The sequence below is a fragment of the Balaenoptera musculus genome, chromosome 10 (genome assembly GCF_009873245.2).
Source record: "Balaenoptera musculus isolate JJ_BM4_2016_0621 chromosome 10, mBalMus1.pri.v3, whole genome shotgun sequence".
In the NCBI taxonomy this organism is placed as follows: domain Eukaryota; kingdom Metazoa; phylum Chordata; class Mammalia; order Artiodactyla; family Balaenopteridae; genus Balaenoptera; species Balaenoptera musculus.
In genome coordinates, this window is record NC_045794.1 from 52,052,558 (window position 1) to 52,069,367 (window position 16,810).

General features: G+C 41.1%; 1 protein-coding gene across 3 annotated transcripts in view; it reads left to right on the forward strand.

The window, feature by feature from the left end:
* TBC1D30 (TBC1 domain family member 30) overlaps positions 1-16,810 on the forward strand; it is an 88,715-nt gene that overhangs the window by 50,357 nt on the left and 21,548 nt on the right. For all 3 annotated transcript variants that reach the window (XM_036867391.1, XM_036867392.1, XM_036867393.1), the window contains 2 exons: positions 9,727-9,895; positions 11,830-11,998. In XM_036867391.1, the coding sequence (XP_036723286.1) occupies positions 9,727-9,895; positions 11,830-11,998 (338 nt within the window). The remainder of the gene's footprint in view (positions 1-9,726; positions 9,896-11,829; positions 11,999-16,810) is intronic.

Genomic DNA, 16,810 nt, shown 5'->3' on the forward strand with positions numbered 1-16,810 from the left:
CTCACTTATGAGACATCATTTTTTTTAAATTTTATTTTATTTTATTCTTTTAACATCTTTATTGGAGTATAATTGTTTTACAATGGTGTGTTAGTTTCTGCTGTATAACAAAGTGAATCAGCTATACATATACATATATCCCCATATCTCCTCCCTCTTGCATCTCCCTCCCACCCTCCCTATCCCACCCCTCTAGGTGGTCACAGAGCACCGAGCTGATCTCCCTGTGCTATGCGGCTGCTTCCCACTAGCTATCTGTTTTACATTTGGTAGTGTATATATGTCCATGCCACTCTCTCACTTTGTCCCAGCTCACCCTTCCCCCTCCCCGTGTCCTCAAGTCCATTCTCTACGTCTGCGTCTTTATTCCTTTCCTGCCCCTAGGTTCTGCAGAACCATTTTTTTAAAAATTCCATGTATATGTGTTAGCATACGGTATTTGTTTTTCTCTTTCTGACTTACTTCACTCTGTATGACAGAGTCTAGGTCCATCCACCTCACTACAAATAACTCAATTTCGTTTCTTTTTAGAGACATCATATTTAAAGCAAGCTAAATACTAACTGTATTGATTATCCAGTGATGCATAACAAATTAGTTGCTTCAAACAGCCAACGTGTATTACCTCACAGTTTCTTTGAGTCAGGAATCTGGGTGCAGCTTAGCTGGCTCAGAGTCACATCATTGTGGCATTCAAACTCTCAGCTGGGGCTTTAGTCTCATCTGAAGGCTCGATTGAGTAGGGAGAGCATGCACTTTCAAGTTCATTCATGTGGTTGTTGGTAGGATTTCATTCATCATAGATTGTTGGACTGAGAGCCTCAGTTTTTCTGCTGGCTGTTGTTCTTTGCTATGTGGGCCTCTCCATTGTACAACGTGGTGGCTGGCGTCCCTCAGAGTGAACAAGAGAGTAAAAGAGAATGAGCAAGTCAGAAGAGATTACATTACAGATCTGTAGCCTAATATCAGAGGTGACATTCCATCATTTTTGTGATTTTTTTTTTAACATCTTTATTGGAGTATAATTGCTTTACAATGGTGTGTTAGTTTCTGCTTTATAACAAAGTGAATCGGCTGTACATATATCCCCATATCTCCTCCCTCTTGCGTCTCCCTCCCACCCACATTTTATTTATTTATTTATTTATAAATTTATTTATTTATTTATTTTGGCTGTGTTGGGTTTTTTTTTTTAACATTTTTATAGGAGTATAATTGCTTTACAATGGTGTGTTAGTTTCTGCTTTATAACAAAGTGAATCAGTTATACATATACATATAGCCCCATATCTCTTCCCTCTTGTGTCTCCCTCCCTCCCACCCTCCCTATCCCACCCTTCTAGCTGGTCACAAAGCACTGAGCTGATCTCCCTGTGCTATGCGACTGCTTCCCACTAGCGATCTATTTTACATTTGGTAGTGTATATATGTCCATATATACACTACCACCCTCTCACTTTGTCCCAGCATACCCTTCCCCCTCCCCATGTCCTCAAGTCCATTCTCTAGTAGGCCTGCGTCTTTATTCCAGTCTTGCCCCTAGGTTCTTCATGACCATTTTGTTGTTTTTTTTTTTAGATTCCATATATATGTGTTAGCATACGGTATTTGTTTTTCTCTTTCTGACTTACTTCACTCTGTATGACAGAGTCTAGGTCCATCCACCTCACTACAAATAACTCAATTTCGTTTCTTTTTATGGCTGAGTAATATTCCATTGTATATACGTGCCACATATTTATCCATTCATCTGCTGATGGACACTTAGGTTGCTTCCAAGTCCTGGCTATTGTAAATAGAGCTGCAGTGAACATTGTGGTACATGACTCTTTTTGAATTATGGTTTTCTCAGGGTATATGCCCAGTAATGGGATTGCTGGGTCATATGGTAGTTCTATTTTTAGTTTTTTAAGGAACCTCCACACTGTTCTCCATAGTGGCTATATCAATTTACATTCCCACCAACAGTGCAAGAGGGTTCCCTTTTCTCCACTAGTTGCTTGTAGTAATCTCTCATGATCCTTTGTATTTCTGCAGTGTCAGTTGTTACCTCTCCTTTTTCATTTCTAACTGTATTGATTTGAGTCTTCTCCCTTTTTTTCTTGATGAGTCTGGCTAATGGTTTATCAATTTTGTTTATCTTCTCAAAGAACCAGCCTTTAGTTTTATTGATGTTTGCTATCGTTTTCTTCATTTCTTTTTCATTTATTTCTGATCTGATCTTTATGATTTCTTTCCTTCTGCTAACTTTGAGGTTTTTTTGTTCTTCTTTCTCTAATTGCTTTAGGTGTAAGGTTAGGTTGTTTATTTGAGATGTTTCTTGTTTCTTAAGGTAGGATTGTATTGCTATAAACTTCCCTCTTAGAACTGCTTTTGCTGCATCCCATAGGTTTTGGGTCGTTGTGTTTTCATTGTCATTTGTTTCTAGGTGTTTTTGATTTCCTCTTTGATTTCTTCAGTGATCTCTTGGTTATTAAGTAGTGTATTGTTTAGCCTCCATGTGTTTGTATTTTTTACAGATTTTTTCCTGTAATTGATATCTAGTCTCATAGTGTTGTGGTCAGAAAAGATGCTTGATACGATTTTAATTTTCTTAAATTTACCAAGGCTTGATTTGTGACCCAAGATATGATCTATCCTGGAGAATGTTCCATGAGCACTTGAGAAGAAAGGGTATTCTGTTGTTTTTGGATGGAATGTCCTATAAATATCAGTTAAGTCCATCTTGTTTAATGTATCATTTGAAGCTTGTGTTTCCTTATTTATTTTCATTTTGGATGATCTGTCCATTGGTGAAAGTGGGGTGTTAAAGTCCCCTACTATGATTGTGTTACTGTTGATTTCCCCTTTTATGGCTGTTAGTATATGTTTTATGTATTAGAAGCCAGTCACTAGGTCCAGCTCATATTCAAGGGGAAGGGCATATACAAGGGTGTGACGACCATGAGGTGTAGATCCTGAGAGGTCACGCTGTAAACTGCCTTATTTGTTATGCTTAATTCTGGTTGGATCTTGTTAATAGGTTGCTTTCACATCTGGGGCAAGGTATGAATGAGGTAGGCTGAGAGTGAATGTCTGTGATGGAAGGTGTTTGCGTGGAGAAAGGTTATGGAAGTGAATTATGTTTCTTATCTTTTAATCTTTGATGTCTAGGGCCTTTTTTAGTAAAAAAATTCTGGAAACACTTTGAGATGGTTCGCTAGCAAGTTAAACTTATAGGTCTGAATATGACTCAGTGAGTCACCACAAATAGTCTTTATGAGAAATGAAGCGTTTCAGATGTAGAGGATGGCCACTGCCTTATTTGCTTGGCGTAGTATGGGGTTGCTTATTCATATTTGAACCCTGAAGCTGTTTTTGATTGCAGTGTCGTGTGATGGATGGGATGAATACTTAGTCTTTGTATTCAGGATCGCCCCCTCCTCCCAATTCTGTGTTTGATTGCGGCAAATAACTTAGTGATATTCTCAATCACTCACTTAATGTCATATGGAAAAATAAACACATTTTCCTCCTGGTTTTATATACATCGTGGTGGAATTAATTATAAATCCAGCATGACATGATCTAAATCTGTATTCACCCTCTCGATTTTTCCATTCATGTATTTAAGGAAACAGCTTTGAAGGTACTTGTTCATCAAATAGGCAGGGGTGAAGGGGAGGAGGCAGTGACAAATCAAATACGTGAGTTTAAAACATTTTTTATTAAGAAGCAATTTTGTTTATTCAGTCTATCAGCTTTAGTCAGTTTTTTTTTTCCAGTATAATTTGCATGACTATGGAATGAGAACTGTCCAGTTGAAATGTTGAAATAAACAATTCGGGTTAGAGAGTGGGGTGAAGAGGTTTGGGGAAGGGGATATAAATGCCAATCAAATCACAAAATCTCAGTGATATTTGAAACCAAAAATTCACATTAAAAAGATGGATTATTCAAAGCTGAGAAACTGAATATTTATATTTCTGCCTCTAAGAAAATGAACTCTGTGGAATGAAATGACATCATCATCATCATTTAGGAATCTTGTGGTTAGACATTTAATATGCAGAGGAAGGTTGGGTTTATGAAGACACTTACGATGCTAAGGAAAATATTGGATGTCAGTGTTTTTCCAGCAGCTCTTTTGGCCTCTGCAAGTTGTAGTTATTTGGGAAATTAATAGTTTATCAGAGTAGGTAAACCATTTTCCCTGCTTTTTTGGCGTTTACTGTTTTTTCTTAGTAACTGTTTTTTTTAAAATTAATTAATTAATTTAATTTATTTATTTTTGTCTGCAGTGGGTCTTTGTTGCTGCACACAGGCTTTCTCTAGTTGTGGTGAGCAGGGGCTGCTCTTCGTTGCGGTGCACGGGCTTCTCATTGCGGTGGCTTCTCTTGTTGCGGAGCACGGGCTCTAGGCACGCGGGGTTCAGTAGTTGTGGCTCGCGAGCTCTAGAGCGCAGGCTCAGTAGTTGTGGCACACGGGCTTCGTTGCTCCGTGGCATGTGCGATCTTCCTGGACCAGGGCTCGAACCCATGTTCCCTGCATTGGCAGGTGGATTCTTAACAACTGCGCCACCAGGGAAGCCCAACTGTTTTGTTTTTAACTATTTGTTAAAAATTTGAAGCTTCCCCATTATTTTTTTAATACTTCATTTTTAAGAGCAGTTTTAGATTCATAGCAAAATTGAGAGGAAAGTACAGAGATTTTCCATATACCCCTTGGCGCCCCCCCCGCCCCCCCCCACACGACAGCCTCCTCCATTATCAGTATCACTCACTAGAGGGGTACATTTGTTAAAATCAATGAACCTACACTGACACTTCAATAATCACCTAAAGTCCACAGCTTACATTAGGGTTCACCCTTCGTGTTGTACATGCTACGGGTTTGGACAAATGTATAATGACACATAGTCATCATTAGAATGTCATAAGGGTATTTTCACTGCCATAAAAATGCTCTGTTTTCTTCACTCCCCACCTCCCCTCCCACTAATCTTTTTACTACTTCCATAGTTTTGCCTTTTCCAGAATATCTTATCGTTGGAATCATTCAGTATGTTGCCTCTTCAGATTGGCTTCTTTCATTTAGCAATATGCATTTATGGTCTCTCCATGTCTCTTCATGGCTTGATAGCTGAATTCTTTTTTTTTTTTTTTAAACATCTTTATTGAAGTATAATTGCTTTACAATGGTGTGTTAGTTTCTGCTTTATAACAAAGTGAATCAGTTACACATATACATATGTTCCCATATCTCTTCCCTCTTGCATCTCCCTCCCTCCCACCCTCCCCATCCCACCCCTCTAGGTGGTCACAAAGCACCGAGCTGATCTCCCTGTGCTATGCGGCTGCTTCCCACTAGCTATCTATTTTACATTTGGTAGTGTATATATGTCCATGACACTCTCTCACCCTGTCACATCTCACCCCTCCCCCTCCCCATATCCTCAAGTCCATTCTCTAGTAGGTCTGTGTCTTTATTCCCATCTTGCCACTAGGTTCTTCATGGCCTTTTTTTTTTTTTTCCTTAGATTCCATATATATGTGTTAGCATACTGTATTTGTTTTTCTCTTTCTGACTTACTTCACTCTGCATGACAGACTCTAACTCCATCCACCTCATTACAGATACCTCCATTTCATTTCTTTTTATGGCTGAGTAATATTCCATTGTATATATGTGCCACATCTTCTTTATCCATTCATCCGATGATGGACACTTAAGTTGCTTCCATGTCCTGGCTATTGTAAATAGAGCTGCAATGAACATTTTGGTACATGACTCTTTTTGAACTATGGTTTTCTCAGGGTATATGCCCAGTAGTGGGATTGCTGGGTCATATGGTAGTTCTATTTGTATGAATTCTTTTTAGTAATGAATAATATTCCATTGTCTGGACCTACTGGAGGACATCATGGTTGCTTCCAAGTTTTGGCAATTATGAATAAAGCTGCTATAAAAATCCACATGTAGGTTTTTGTGTGGACATAAATTTTCACCTCCTTTGAGTAAATACCAAGGAGTGCAATTGCTGGATTGTATGGTAGGAGTATGTTTAGTTTTGTAAAAAAAAAACCTCATCAAACTGTCTTCCAAAGTGACTCTACCATTTTGCATTCCTACCAGCAAAGTCTGAGAGTTCTTGTTGCTCCACATCCTTGCCAGCATTTGGTGTTGTCAGCATTCCAGATTTTGGCCATTGTAATAAGTGTGTAGTGGTATCTCACTGTTGTTTTAATTTGAATTTCTCTGATGACTATGATGTGGAACATCTTTTCATAGCTTATTTACCATCCGTATATCTTCTTTGGGTGTCTGTTAAGGTCTTTGGTCCATTTTTAAATCAGGTTGTTTGTTTTCTTATTGTTGAGTTTTAAGAATTGTTTTGTATTTTGGGTGACAGTCCTTTTTTCAGATCTGTCTTTTCAGGTATTTTCTCCCAGTCTGTGGCTTTTCTTCTAATCCTCTTGACAGTGTCTTTTATAGAGCAGAGGGTTTAAATTTTAATGAAATCTAGCCTACCAAGTATTTCTTTCATGGATTGTGCCTTTGGTATTGTATCTAAAAAGTCATTTCCCTACTCAAGGTCATCTAGGCTCTGTTATCTCCTAGGAGTTTTATGGTATTGCGTTTTAGATCATAGGTCTATGATCCCTTTTGAGTTACTTTTTGTGGAGAGAGTAGGGTTGTTCCAGCACCATTTGTTGAAGAGACTGTCTGTTCTATTGCCATTATGTATCCTATTTTTTTTTTAAAGATCTAATGTTTGGTCTTTGGAATACAGTAGTAGGTGAAGTAACATAGCTGACACAGTACCTAGCTGGCTCTTATGTCTTATGTCAGATTTTGAGATGCGTTTGGACAGAGAATTGCAGTGTGTCACAAGAATTACTGTGATAATTGGAATTCTTTTTCTTGTTTTCATGTAATTTTGAGGGATTGTAATCGCTTCATAAAAACTTATAAATTCATTAAAAAATCTTTCTTGGTATTATATAGCTTATTCTAGATGAAAAGTGCAGTAATAGACTGTTACCTTTAAATTTTGCCTTCAGATCCCATAAATCTTCTCCTTACCTGTAGAGTGTGAGGTCCCTGACAGTGCCCTCTGCTCTGCTGACAATCTGCTCTCCCCTCCGCTGACCTGGGCCCTCCAGGACTTCCTCCCTCCACATAGCCTGAATGTACTGCTTTTACTGCTAAGCTCCTATTTTCAGGGTGATGCTGCATTTACCTGGTAAATTCTGACCCTGTGTAAGAAGGCTAAGGCGGTTCCCTGGGCCTGTTCACTCCTATAGTAAAGGCCACGGGGGGCCTTCTTGAGAGTATGTCCCCACTCTTACTGACTTAGTCAAAACTATGACCCTAGGGCTTCCCTGGTGGCACAGTGGTTAAGAATCCGCCTGCCAATGCAGGGGACACGGGTTTGAGCCCTGGTCTGGGAGGATCCCACATGCCACAGAGCAACTAAGCCCGTGCGCCACAACTACTGAGCCTGCGCTCCAGAGCCCGTGTGCCACAACTACTGAAGCCTGTGCACCTAGAGCCAGTGCTCTGCAACAAGAGAAGCCACTGCAGTGAGAAGCCTGTGCATCGCAATGAACAGTAGCCCCTGCTCGCTGCAACTAGAGAAAGCCCACGCGCAGCAACGAAGACCCAACACAGCCAAAAATAAATAAATAAAATAAAATAAATAAATTTATAAAAAACAAAACAAAACAACTATGACCCTAAAAGTAGAAGTTACAAACCAAGGATGAGGGGAAAATGGGCCCTTGGCAGGTGTGGGAAATAATTTTTTTTTTTTGGAAAATAGTGTTTTGTGATATGCTGAAAATCAAAATATGAGACAGCTACTTCTCCACCAACGTATAGGACCCACTAGATTTTGTTCTTTTATTTTTAAAATTAATTAATTTATTTTTGGCTGCGTTGGGTCTTCGTTGCTGCGCGTGGGCTTTCTCTAGCTGCGGCGAGCAGGGGCTACTCCTTGTTGTGGTGCGCAGGCTTCTCATTGCGGTGGCTTCTCTTGTGGCGGAGCACGGGCTCTAGGTGGTGGGCTTCAGCAGTTGTGGCACACGGGCTCAGTAGTTGTGGCTCGTGGGCTCTAGAGCACAGGCTCAGTAGTTGTGGCGCACGTGCTTAGTTGCTCCGTGTCATGTGGGATCTTACCAGACCAGGGCTTGAACCCGTGTGCCCTGCATTGGCACGCGGATTCTTAACCACTGCACCACCAGGGAAGTCCTATGATTTTGCTCTTAATTTTGCTTTTTCTGTGCTCTAGGGAAAGAGCAGTTCTTCTAAGGAGGAGGGCATAAACAGAGCATGCAAGCTGACATATTAGAACTCACGTGTGTTTTGCTGGGTCATTCTGGTGGTTCTTGACATCTTAGAAAAGATGCAGAAAAATTAGATAGAAAAGTCAGAATGAAAATAGTAATTTGAAGAGCATGAGACAATCTCATGAAAGAAATCCCTATTTAAAAGTACCATTTGCTCAAACAAAACCTTGTTGCACTCTCCCAGGAGAGGAAGTGGACAAAAAGCCGACATCAGTTGTCCGAATAACCCAGGTTGATGGTCAGTGAATCTTGAGACCGGCTGCAGTTGGGATGCTTCATGACAGGCCAGCTCTTGGTTTTCAGGTTAGGGTTGTAAAACTGTGCTGATATCAGGGAGCCGACATTGAGATTGCTGCCGGCTGCTGAGAAAGCACGTGCTCCGTGGCTTCTCAGAGGGAGGCTGAGGGTTTTATTTATCATCACAGCTACTTATAGGATGAACTCAGGTCTAGCGGCCCAGCTAGAAATTTTAGACATTGGCAGATGTGGGGTCTGAGGTACTTAGGCAATTATGCCACCCGCTTCTTACCCAGCGGAAGAGGAGCCTTGAAAATCCAGAACATTTGGTTCTGACACATGTAAAGGATAGTGTGCTTTGGCTAACTGCATTTTACCTGTTTGAATATGTTCTATTTAGGATATATTAGTATACCGGTTTTTATGAAGCAATCTTTTTTTTTTTAATAGATTTATTTTATTTATTTATTTATTTATTTATTTATTTATTTATTTATTTATTTATTTATTTATTTATTTAGGCTGCTTTGGGTCTTCATTGCTGCATGCGGGCCTTCTCTAGTTGCGGCTAGCAGGGGCTACTCTTCGTTGTGGTGCATGGGCTTCTCATTGCGATGGCTTCTCTTGTTGCGGAGCGCAGGCTCTAGGCGCGCAGGCTTCTGTAGTTGTGGCACATGGGCTTTAGTAGTTGTGGCTCGCGGGCTCTAGAGCGCAGGCTCAGTTTTTGTGGCGCACAGGCTTGGTTGCCCCGTGGCCTATATGAAGCGATCTTATTCTTTTTTTTTTTTTAATAAATTTATTTATTTTTGGCTGTGTTGGGTCTTTGTTTCTGTGCGCGGGTTTTTCTCTGGTTGAGGCGAGTGGGAGCTACTCTTCATTGGGGTGCGCGGGCTTCTCATTGCGGAGGCTTCTCTTGTTGCGGAGCACGGGCTCTAGGTGCGTGGGCTTCAGTAGTTGTGGCACGTGGGCTCAGTAGTTGTGGCTCACGGGCTCTAGAGCACAGGCTCAGTAGCTGTGGCACACGGGCTTAGTTGTTCTGCGGCATGTTGGATATTCCCGGACCAGGGCTTGAACCGTGTCCCCTGCATTGGCAGGCGGATTCTTAACCACTGCACCACCAGGGAAGTCCAACGATCTTATTCTTTATCTTTTTCTTCAGATTATGATTTACCTTATTGACAAGGTACTTCCTGAAAGCTATTTTGTCAACAATCTCCGGGCACTGTCTGTGGATATGGCCGTCTTCCGAGACCTCTTGAGACTGAAGCTCCCTGAATTATCTCAGCACCTGGATACTCTTCAGAAAACTGCAAACAAGGAAAGTGGAGGTAGTGATGATACATTGCTATTTTACCTTTGAAAATAGTTTACTTCTGTCGTTCCACTGTACGTAAGTGCCTAAACCTTGAATGGAAATACGTATTTTCAGATATTTCTGTTGGTGAGAGTTTAATGCAATGAAATAGATTTCTAGAGAACAAAAACAAAACTAAAAACAAAACCAAGAACAAAAAACAGAGGGCCAAATGTTGAACCTCTAACTGGTTATGGTTAGGAACTCAGTCAAGAACCTAATACTTCACCAGTACCAGATCACCAAGTATATATTGTACTCTAGGTAAAGTAGTGTATCCTTGTCTTGCCATCTAGTTAAACTGCTTTAAGTTGGCACCAAAACTATAGGAGTTCTTTAAAACTGAGCTACAGGTACAACTTAGCACAGACTGTGGTTTTGCCTCAACCATTGATGTTATGGAGAGTGGAATATGTATTTTCATAAAGTTGTAGGAGGTGAAAGCAGTCCTTTGGACTGAGCTCCTTTTATTCATTCACGCGAAGGGTATTTAGATTTACTTGAGATGAATGGGCCTGTTCTTGCTGGAGAAGGGCTCTTCTGGACCTCTGTTTAGAACCTGAGCCCTGCAGGAATGGGCTGGGCTGAGTGGGGCGATGATGGAGACAGCTCTGCAAGCAGCTCTGAGTCTCCTCCATCTAGCCGGCTTCGTCCAGTTTCCCAAGTACCTGAGCTCGTAGCTGTCATTATACCCACTGCTTGCTCTTCTCTGGCTGTGCTCAGGATACCAGAAATAGAATAGTCAGAAGTTTGCTATGTTTCCTTTAAGTGGTTGCTAGTTCCTGATCCATGCATTTAAATCTGGGAAAATACGAAAGGATTTTGAGGACCCCTATATATGATTAAAATACACTGGAAATTTTAGTGACACCCAAGCATCTCTAAGCATTTTCTTCTAATTCGTTTGAGCAATCTTACTTAATTTGGCTGTGCAGTATACTTGTGAACCGATGGGGATTTCATAAAGCTTCCAGAGAGACCAAACTTTTCTGTCCTGGAGTCAGACACACTTTTACTGGGCTCCATGTTTCCCCCAAGTGCCCTGTACTTGCTTAAGTGGTGACCTCAGATTCTAGTCTCTGAACAAAGATATTCCTTTGTTCATAGGTAAGAAGCAAGAAAATGAGTGCAGGAGAACAGATCTTGTTTTGCTTGTACTTGGGTAAATGCACCTTCTGACTGTAATTTGGAGGGATAATTAGTCTAAATATCTAAATTTTTATATTTCATTAAAATACACGCTTATGTGATCACAGGAAATCAGAGGGGACTCTTTTTTTAGTGAATCCAGAAACTTCAAAGTGAGCTGGATCCCAGGTCTTTAAAACTGGGTATAGTTTAGTTAAAAATATTGTAAAATTTCACTTTGCTTGATCTCCGAGTATTTTGGGATTTTCCAGCTTTATTTCTGTTACTGATTTCTGGTTTAATTCCATTGTGGTCTGAGAACTATGTATAAATCAAGAAGTAGACAAGTAACTGCTAATGAGCAATTTTATTTTTATTGGCAGCATTTGAATAAAGGTAGGCTTTAGGAGGTTTTGAAAATCAGCTTTTACTTTTGAGAGGTTAAAATCCTTTCTTTTTATCCTGTTTTCGGTAAGGAAAACATCCTTCTTAATTTTCAGCACCCCACAATAGGTAGAGCCAAATTAAATTTTAGGTTAAGATTTCTGAAATATCACGAAGAATCTGTGAAGTTCATATTATTGAGATTTTTATTAAACACACCTATGTTCTTCCAAAAAAAAGGAAGGACAAAAAGCGGAAGGAACCAGAATTTAGAGATATAAAGAAATCAGTCAGGAAATAACATATTTGGGTGGACATGGGAGACTGAAAGAGGGTATTTTTACATCTTACAAGTTGTCGATTCTGGAGAGATGTAGAGTGTTTGTTTTATTTCAGGTGGATATGAGCCCCCACTTACGAATGTCTTCACGATGCAGTGGTTTCTGACTCTCTTCGCTACGTGCCTCCCTAACCATACGGTTTTAAAGATTTGGGATTCAGTCTTCTTTGAAGGTTCGGAAATCATCCTAAGGGTGTCGCTGGCTATCTGGGCAAAACTGGGAGAGTAAGTGATTTCCCGCTGCTGTTCTTTTCTGTCGTGTTGAGGGCCTTACACCATTTTTGTGCTCTAACAAGTAAAGGATTGATATTTAGGTTTGAGGAGGAGAGAAACTTGTGAACTCGGTGCAATTGCTTCTGCCTTCTGAACTGTCAGCTGGCTCTTCTGTGAATGTGGGGGGCAGAGAGAATCCATTTTACTGAAGGAGGCAAGCTGTTTCAGGCCTGTAGGTCTCCTCCTCCTCAGTGCTGGTGTCCTGCCTGGTCCGAGCTGTCGGCATCTTTCCTGACACTGGTTGGGGAGAGGGAAAGGGACTTAGGTGGAAGAGGAACAGGCAGATCTGGAGAGGACTGGGTAGGTTTGTTGGTTAAGACTGCAATTTGGCTTATGTTTGAATCTTTATAATTTATTTTGTGAGCTGTGATAAAATTAAATGAGATAAGGGCTTCCCTGGTGGCGCAGTTGTTGAGAATCTGCCTGCTAATGCAGGGGACACGGGTTCGCGCCCTGGTCTGGGAAGATCCCACATGCCGCGGAGCAACTAGGCCCGTGAGCCACAACTACTGAGCCTGCGCGTCTGGAGCCTGTGCTCCGCAACAAGAGAGGCCACGATAGTGAGAGGCCCGCGCACTGCGATGAAGAGTGGCCCCCACTCGCCGCAACTAGAGAAAGCCCTCGCACAGAAACGAAGACCCAACATAGCAATCAATCAATCAATAAAAAAATAAATAAATCTTTAAAAAAAAAATTAAATGAGATAATATGTATAAGGGTATCTAGCATGGTGCTTGGTACCTAGTCAACAGTAGAACTTATTTCATTTCATCAAGAGTTAATTCTATTTTGAAATCTATTACTACTAAACAGATTTTACTTACATTCTTGTCTAGTAGCAGAGCTGAAAAAACTAGGGTATTTTCACCTATCTCTAATGTATTATGACTATTACATTAAAATTCTGCCTTTTGGGTAATGGAAGAGACATCAGGATGAAGTTGTTGCAGTTAACTGAAGATGCAGAGGAGTTTTTAAAAAAAATTTTATTGGAGTATAATTGCTTCACAATGCTGTGTTAGTTTCTGTTGTACAACAAAGTGAATCAGCTCTATGTATACATATATCCCCATATCCCCTCCCTCTTGAGCCTCCCTCCCACCCTCCCTATCCCACCCCTCTAGGTGGTCACAAAGCACTGAGCTGATCTCCCTGTGCTATGCTGCTGCTTCCCACTAGCTGTCTATTTTACATTTGGTAGTGTATATATGTTGATGCTACTCTCACTTTGCCCCAGCTTCCCCCTCCCACCACCATGTCCTCAAGTCCATTTTCTATGTCTACGTCTTTATTTCTGCCCTGCCACTAGGTTCATCAGTACCATTTTTTTTTTTAAGTTTCCATATATATGCGTTAGCATACGGTATTTGTTTTTCTCTTTCTGACTTACTTCACTCTGTATGACAGACTCTAGGTCCATCCACCTCATTACAAATAACTCAATTTCATTTCTTTTTTTTTTTTTTTTTTTTAAGAAGGAGGCTGGGATTGTCAGACAGTAACTTTTTTTTTTTTTTAACTTTATTTATTTATTTATGGCTGTGTTGGGTCTTCGTTTCTGTGCGAGGGCTTTCTCCAGTTGCGGCGAGTGGGGGCCACTCTTCATCGCGGTGCGCGGGCCTCTCACTATCGCGGCCTCTCTTGTTGCGGAGCACAGGCTCTAGACGCGCAGGCTCAGTAGTTGTGGCTCACGGGCCCAGTCGCTCCGCGGCATGTGGGATCTTCCCAGACCAGGGCTCGAACCCATGTCCCCTGCATTGGCAGGCAGACTCCCAACCACTGTGCCACCAGGGAAGCCCCTCATTTCTTTTTATGGCTGAGTAATATTCCATTGTATATATGTACCACTTGAAGATGCAGAGAAGTTTTTTGTTTTTTTTTTTTTTGCAGAGAAGTTTTTAATGTTTCTTTCCTAGAGCTGTAAATGACTTGAGTGGGTACCCATAGACGACACAGATCAAAAACTTTTTCAGTAGCCTTTTTATCTATGACAACTTGTTTCCTCGGAGACTTGCAGTATTTTTTACTTTTTGTAAGAAAGATCCACTGACTATCAATTCAGGGATTAAAAGAAATCATTGTTGTGTGGAAGTATTTTTAAATATCATATAGCTATCTCCTTTGCCTTTGTTTTATTGTACACAGCTTTTCAGCTAGGCAAATAAATTCATCTGTGCGGGGTTTGTTGTGCTATTTACTTATCTGATTACTTTCTTCCAATGTCTACCTCTTTCTGCAGTCACATATTTCCAACCCACTCTACACCTCGTAAACTCTTTGAGCTTTGATAATTTCTCTATCAAACACTATCACACTCTAACTGGCGTGATAGTTACTGAGTAATTAGCTTACGGGATTAAAATGCTAAAGCACTTTACTGTATGCTGAGTCAGTTAGGGTCCCCTTTTTGTTAGTTCTTAATTATGGGGCAGGAGGAAAAGAGGTGGTTCTCATTTTATTCCCATCTATCCATTATCTGTAGGATCAGAATTTATTCATATGGTCATCCCAAGGATGGCACACTGTTGAAATAATAATAGCTACACTTAAAATCCAATATTCCTGGAGTGCTTGCAATGGACAGGCATGGTTCTAAGCACTCTAGATGTAAAATTAACTCATTTAGTCCTCACCATCATCCTATGAGGTAGGTACTGTTATCATCCCCATTTTATAGATGTGGGCACTGAGGCACAGAGAAGTTAAGTAAATTGCCCCAAATCACCCAGTTAGTAAGTGGAAAGGCCTGATTTTGAACCTAGGTACCTTGGCTCTATAATCTGTGCTTTTAATAATGTGAATCTATTGCTTACAAATGGCTCCTGTTTATGAAGTTCAGGGATCTATGAATCAGACTGGTAGAATTTTAAATGTTTCATAGTCTTTGCTGATTATAATTATACATGTTTTGAGCGTGCAGCTTGTTAAACGAAAGGAGAGGCAACCAACATGTATACAACATCAAGTACCTGCAGTGCTGTCACTGTGTTAGGAAGTTTAAACACATCATCTCATTTGATTCTCCCCACAACCCTGTGAAGTAGGCAGGGTTATTCTCCCTGTCTTTTCAAGTGAGAAAACTACCCCAGGAAGGCTAATTGACTAGTTCAGTGTCCCACAGCTAATGAGTAGCGGAGCTGGGACTTAATCCTGGATCTTTCTGACTGTAATCAGTCAGACTCCAGGGCCTGTAATCTTGTCCACAAACTTTCCATTGGAAAAATCGTAAACAGTATGCAGGTGATCTCCAGCTTATGTGTACCTGAGTAACATATGTGCCTTGTGTGTGGTTATCCATGGGACCCTTCCCATCACCCTGCTTCTGCAATGTGAAATTTCCTCCTTTGCTCATACCAGCGGTACTTTTGGAACATGTAAGCTGTAGACCATCTCCTTAGCCCCACTGGCATCTCTTTCACATGTCCTTTCTTCTCTGACCTGACTGCCTTGGTTCCCTCCCTCGTTGCCTCATGCCTGGCACTGTCCTCCCTGGCCTCCCCATCGTACCCCGAACTCACCATGCCACTTCCCGGGCAACCTTGCCAAGGGCATGTCTGTTCCCACACTCCATATTAAAGGCCTTTCAGTGACTCTTGTCCTGTGGGGGCTCAGCAGGCAGGGGAGGCCTTTGCGATCTGCTCTCTGCACCTCTCTGCCCTCAGCTCTCCCTGGCGCCCCCAGCTATGCAGCCGCTCCCATGCTGGTGGTGGGGACCTACATGCAGTTCCCCCCCGGTAGTGCCTTCTGTCTCCTGTATCCACATCTTTGGGATGCTTTTTCCACCTTGTCAACCTGCAGAATATTTTTCAAAACTCATCTTAGGCATTACTTCTCTTCCTCACTCTTCCTGCCGCTCGCAGGATAAACTTAACCACTTTATTTATGCCCACATGCTACTCGGTATTTTTCATTAACACGTCAGCCGTTTATTTCATTTATTTATTTGCATGATTGTGGCAGTGGGATTTGAACAGCACTCCAGAGCATGGAATTTTCCCATCGTCATATTGTTTTTGGATGGCTCTATGGGAATCCCCTAACCTTAGTGTATGCCAAAGAGCATGTCTTATGATTGGTGGGCAAATAGAGTTATCCTGCTATACAAAGAAGGTCATAATAGATAAAACAAATACACAGGTCTCTTTACTTTGGGTTATTCTTTCCCCCTCTAGAAGAAGGATTAAAGTCTCACCTGTCTCACAGGATGGGAGGTGACAGATTCTTTATTTACATGTTGAACCAAATACAAGAAACAGGGTGTGATTTCCCACTAGCAGCAGTGTCCTGAGAAGGGCTGAAAAGACTACCTGTGAAAATATCCTGTGGACTGATGGAATATGCAGATAAAGTTTCTGTACATTTCATCCTTCACTTCTACTGTGGTTTGGTTTCAGTCTGTCGATGCCACTGCAGTTTGAAGATCCAGAGAAACAGATTCCCTCTAGGGAATAATTGTACTTGGGCACCCGATTTCCTGGTTATAATTTCTGATCAGTGATGGGTATTCTGATGTGTAGAATGTGTCACGTGGAAACAATACAGATGCCACAGGTGGGGCTGTGAGTCAGGGGAGCAGCATAGCAAAGATGGGAAGTCATCCTAGAATAAGTACCTTTACATTGCCCTTCGAATTTTTTAAATCTTTTCTCTGCCTGAAACAGGCTGTACTGTGAGTGTATCATAGGATTTTGATTTTTGTTGGTTGCTAACTTGGTCGATTTGATGGCAAGAGAAAACATATCTTGTTGTGCCTGCAGCATGTAC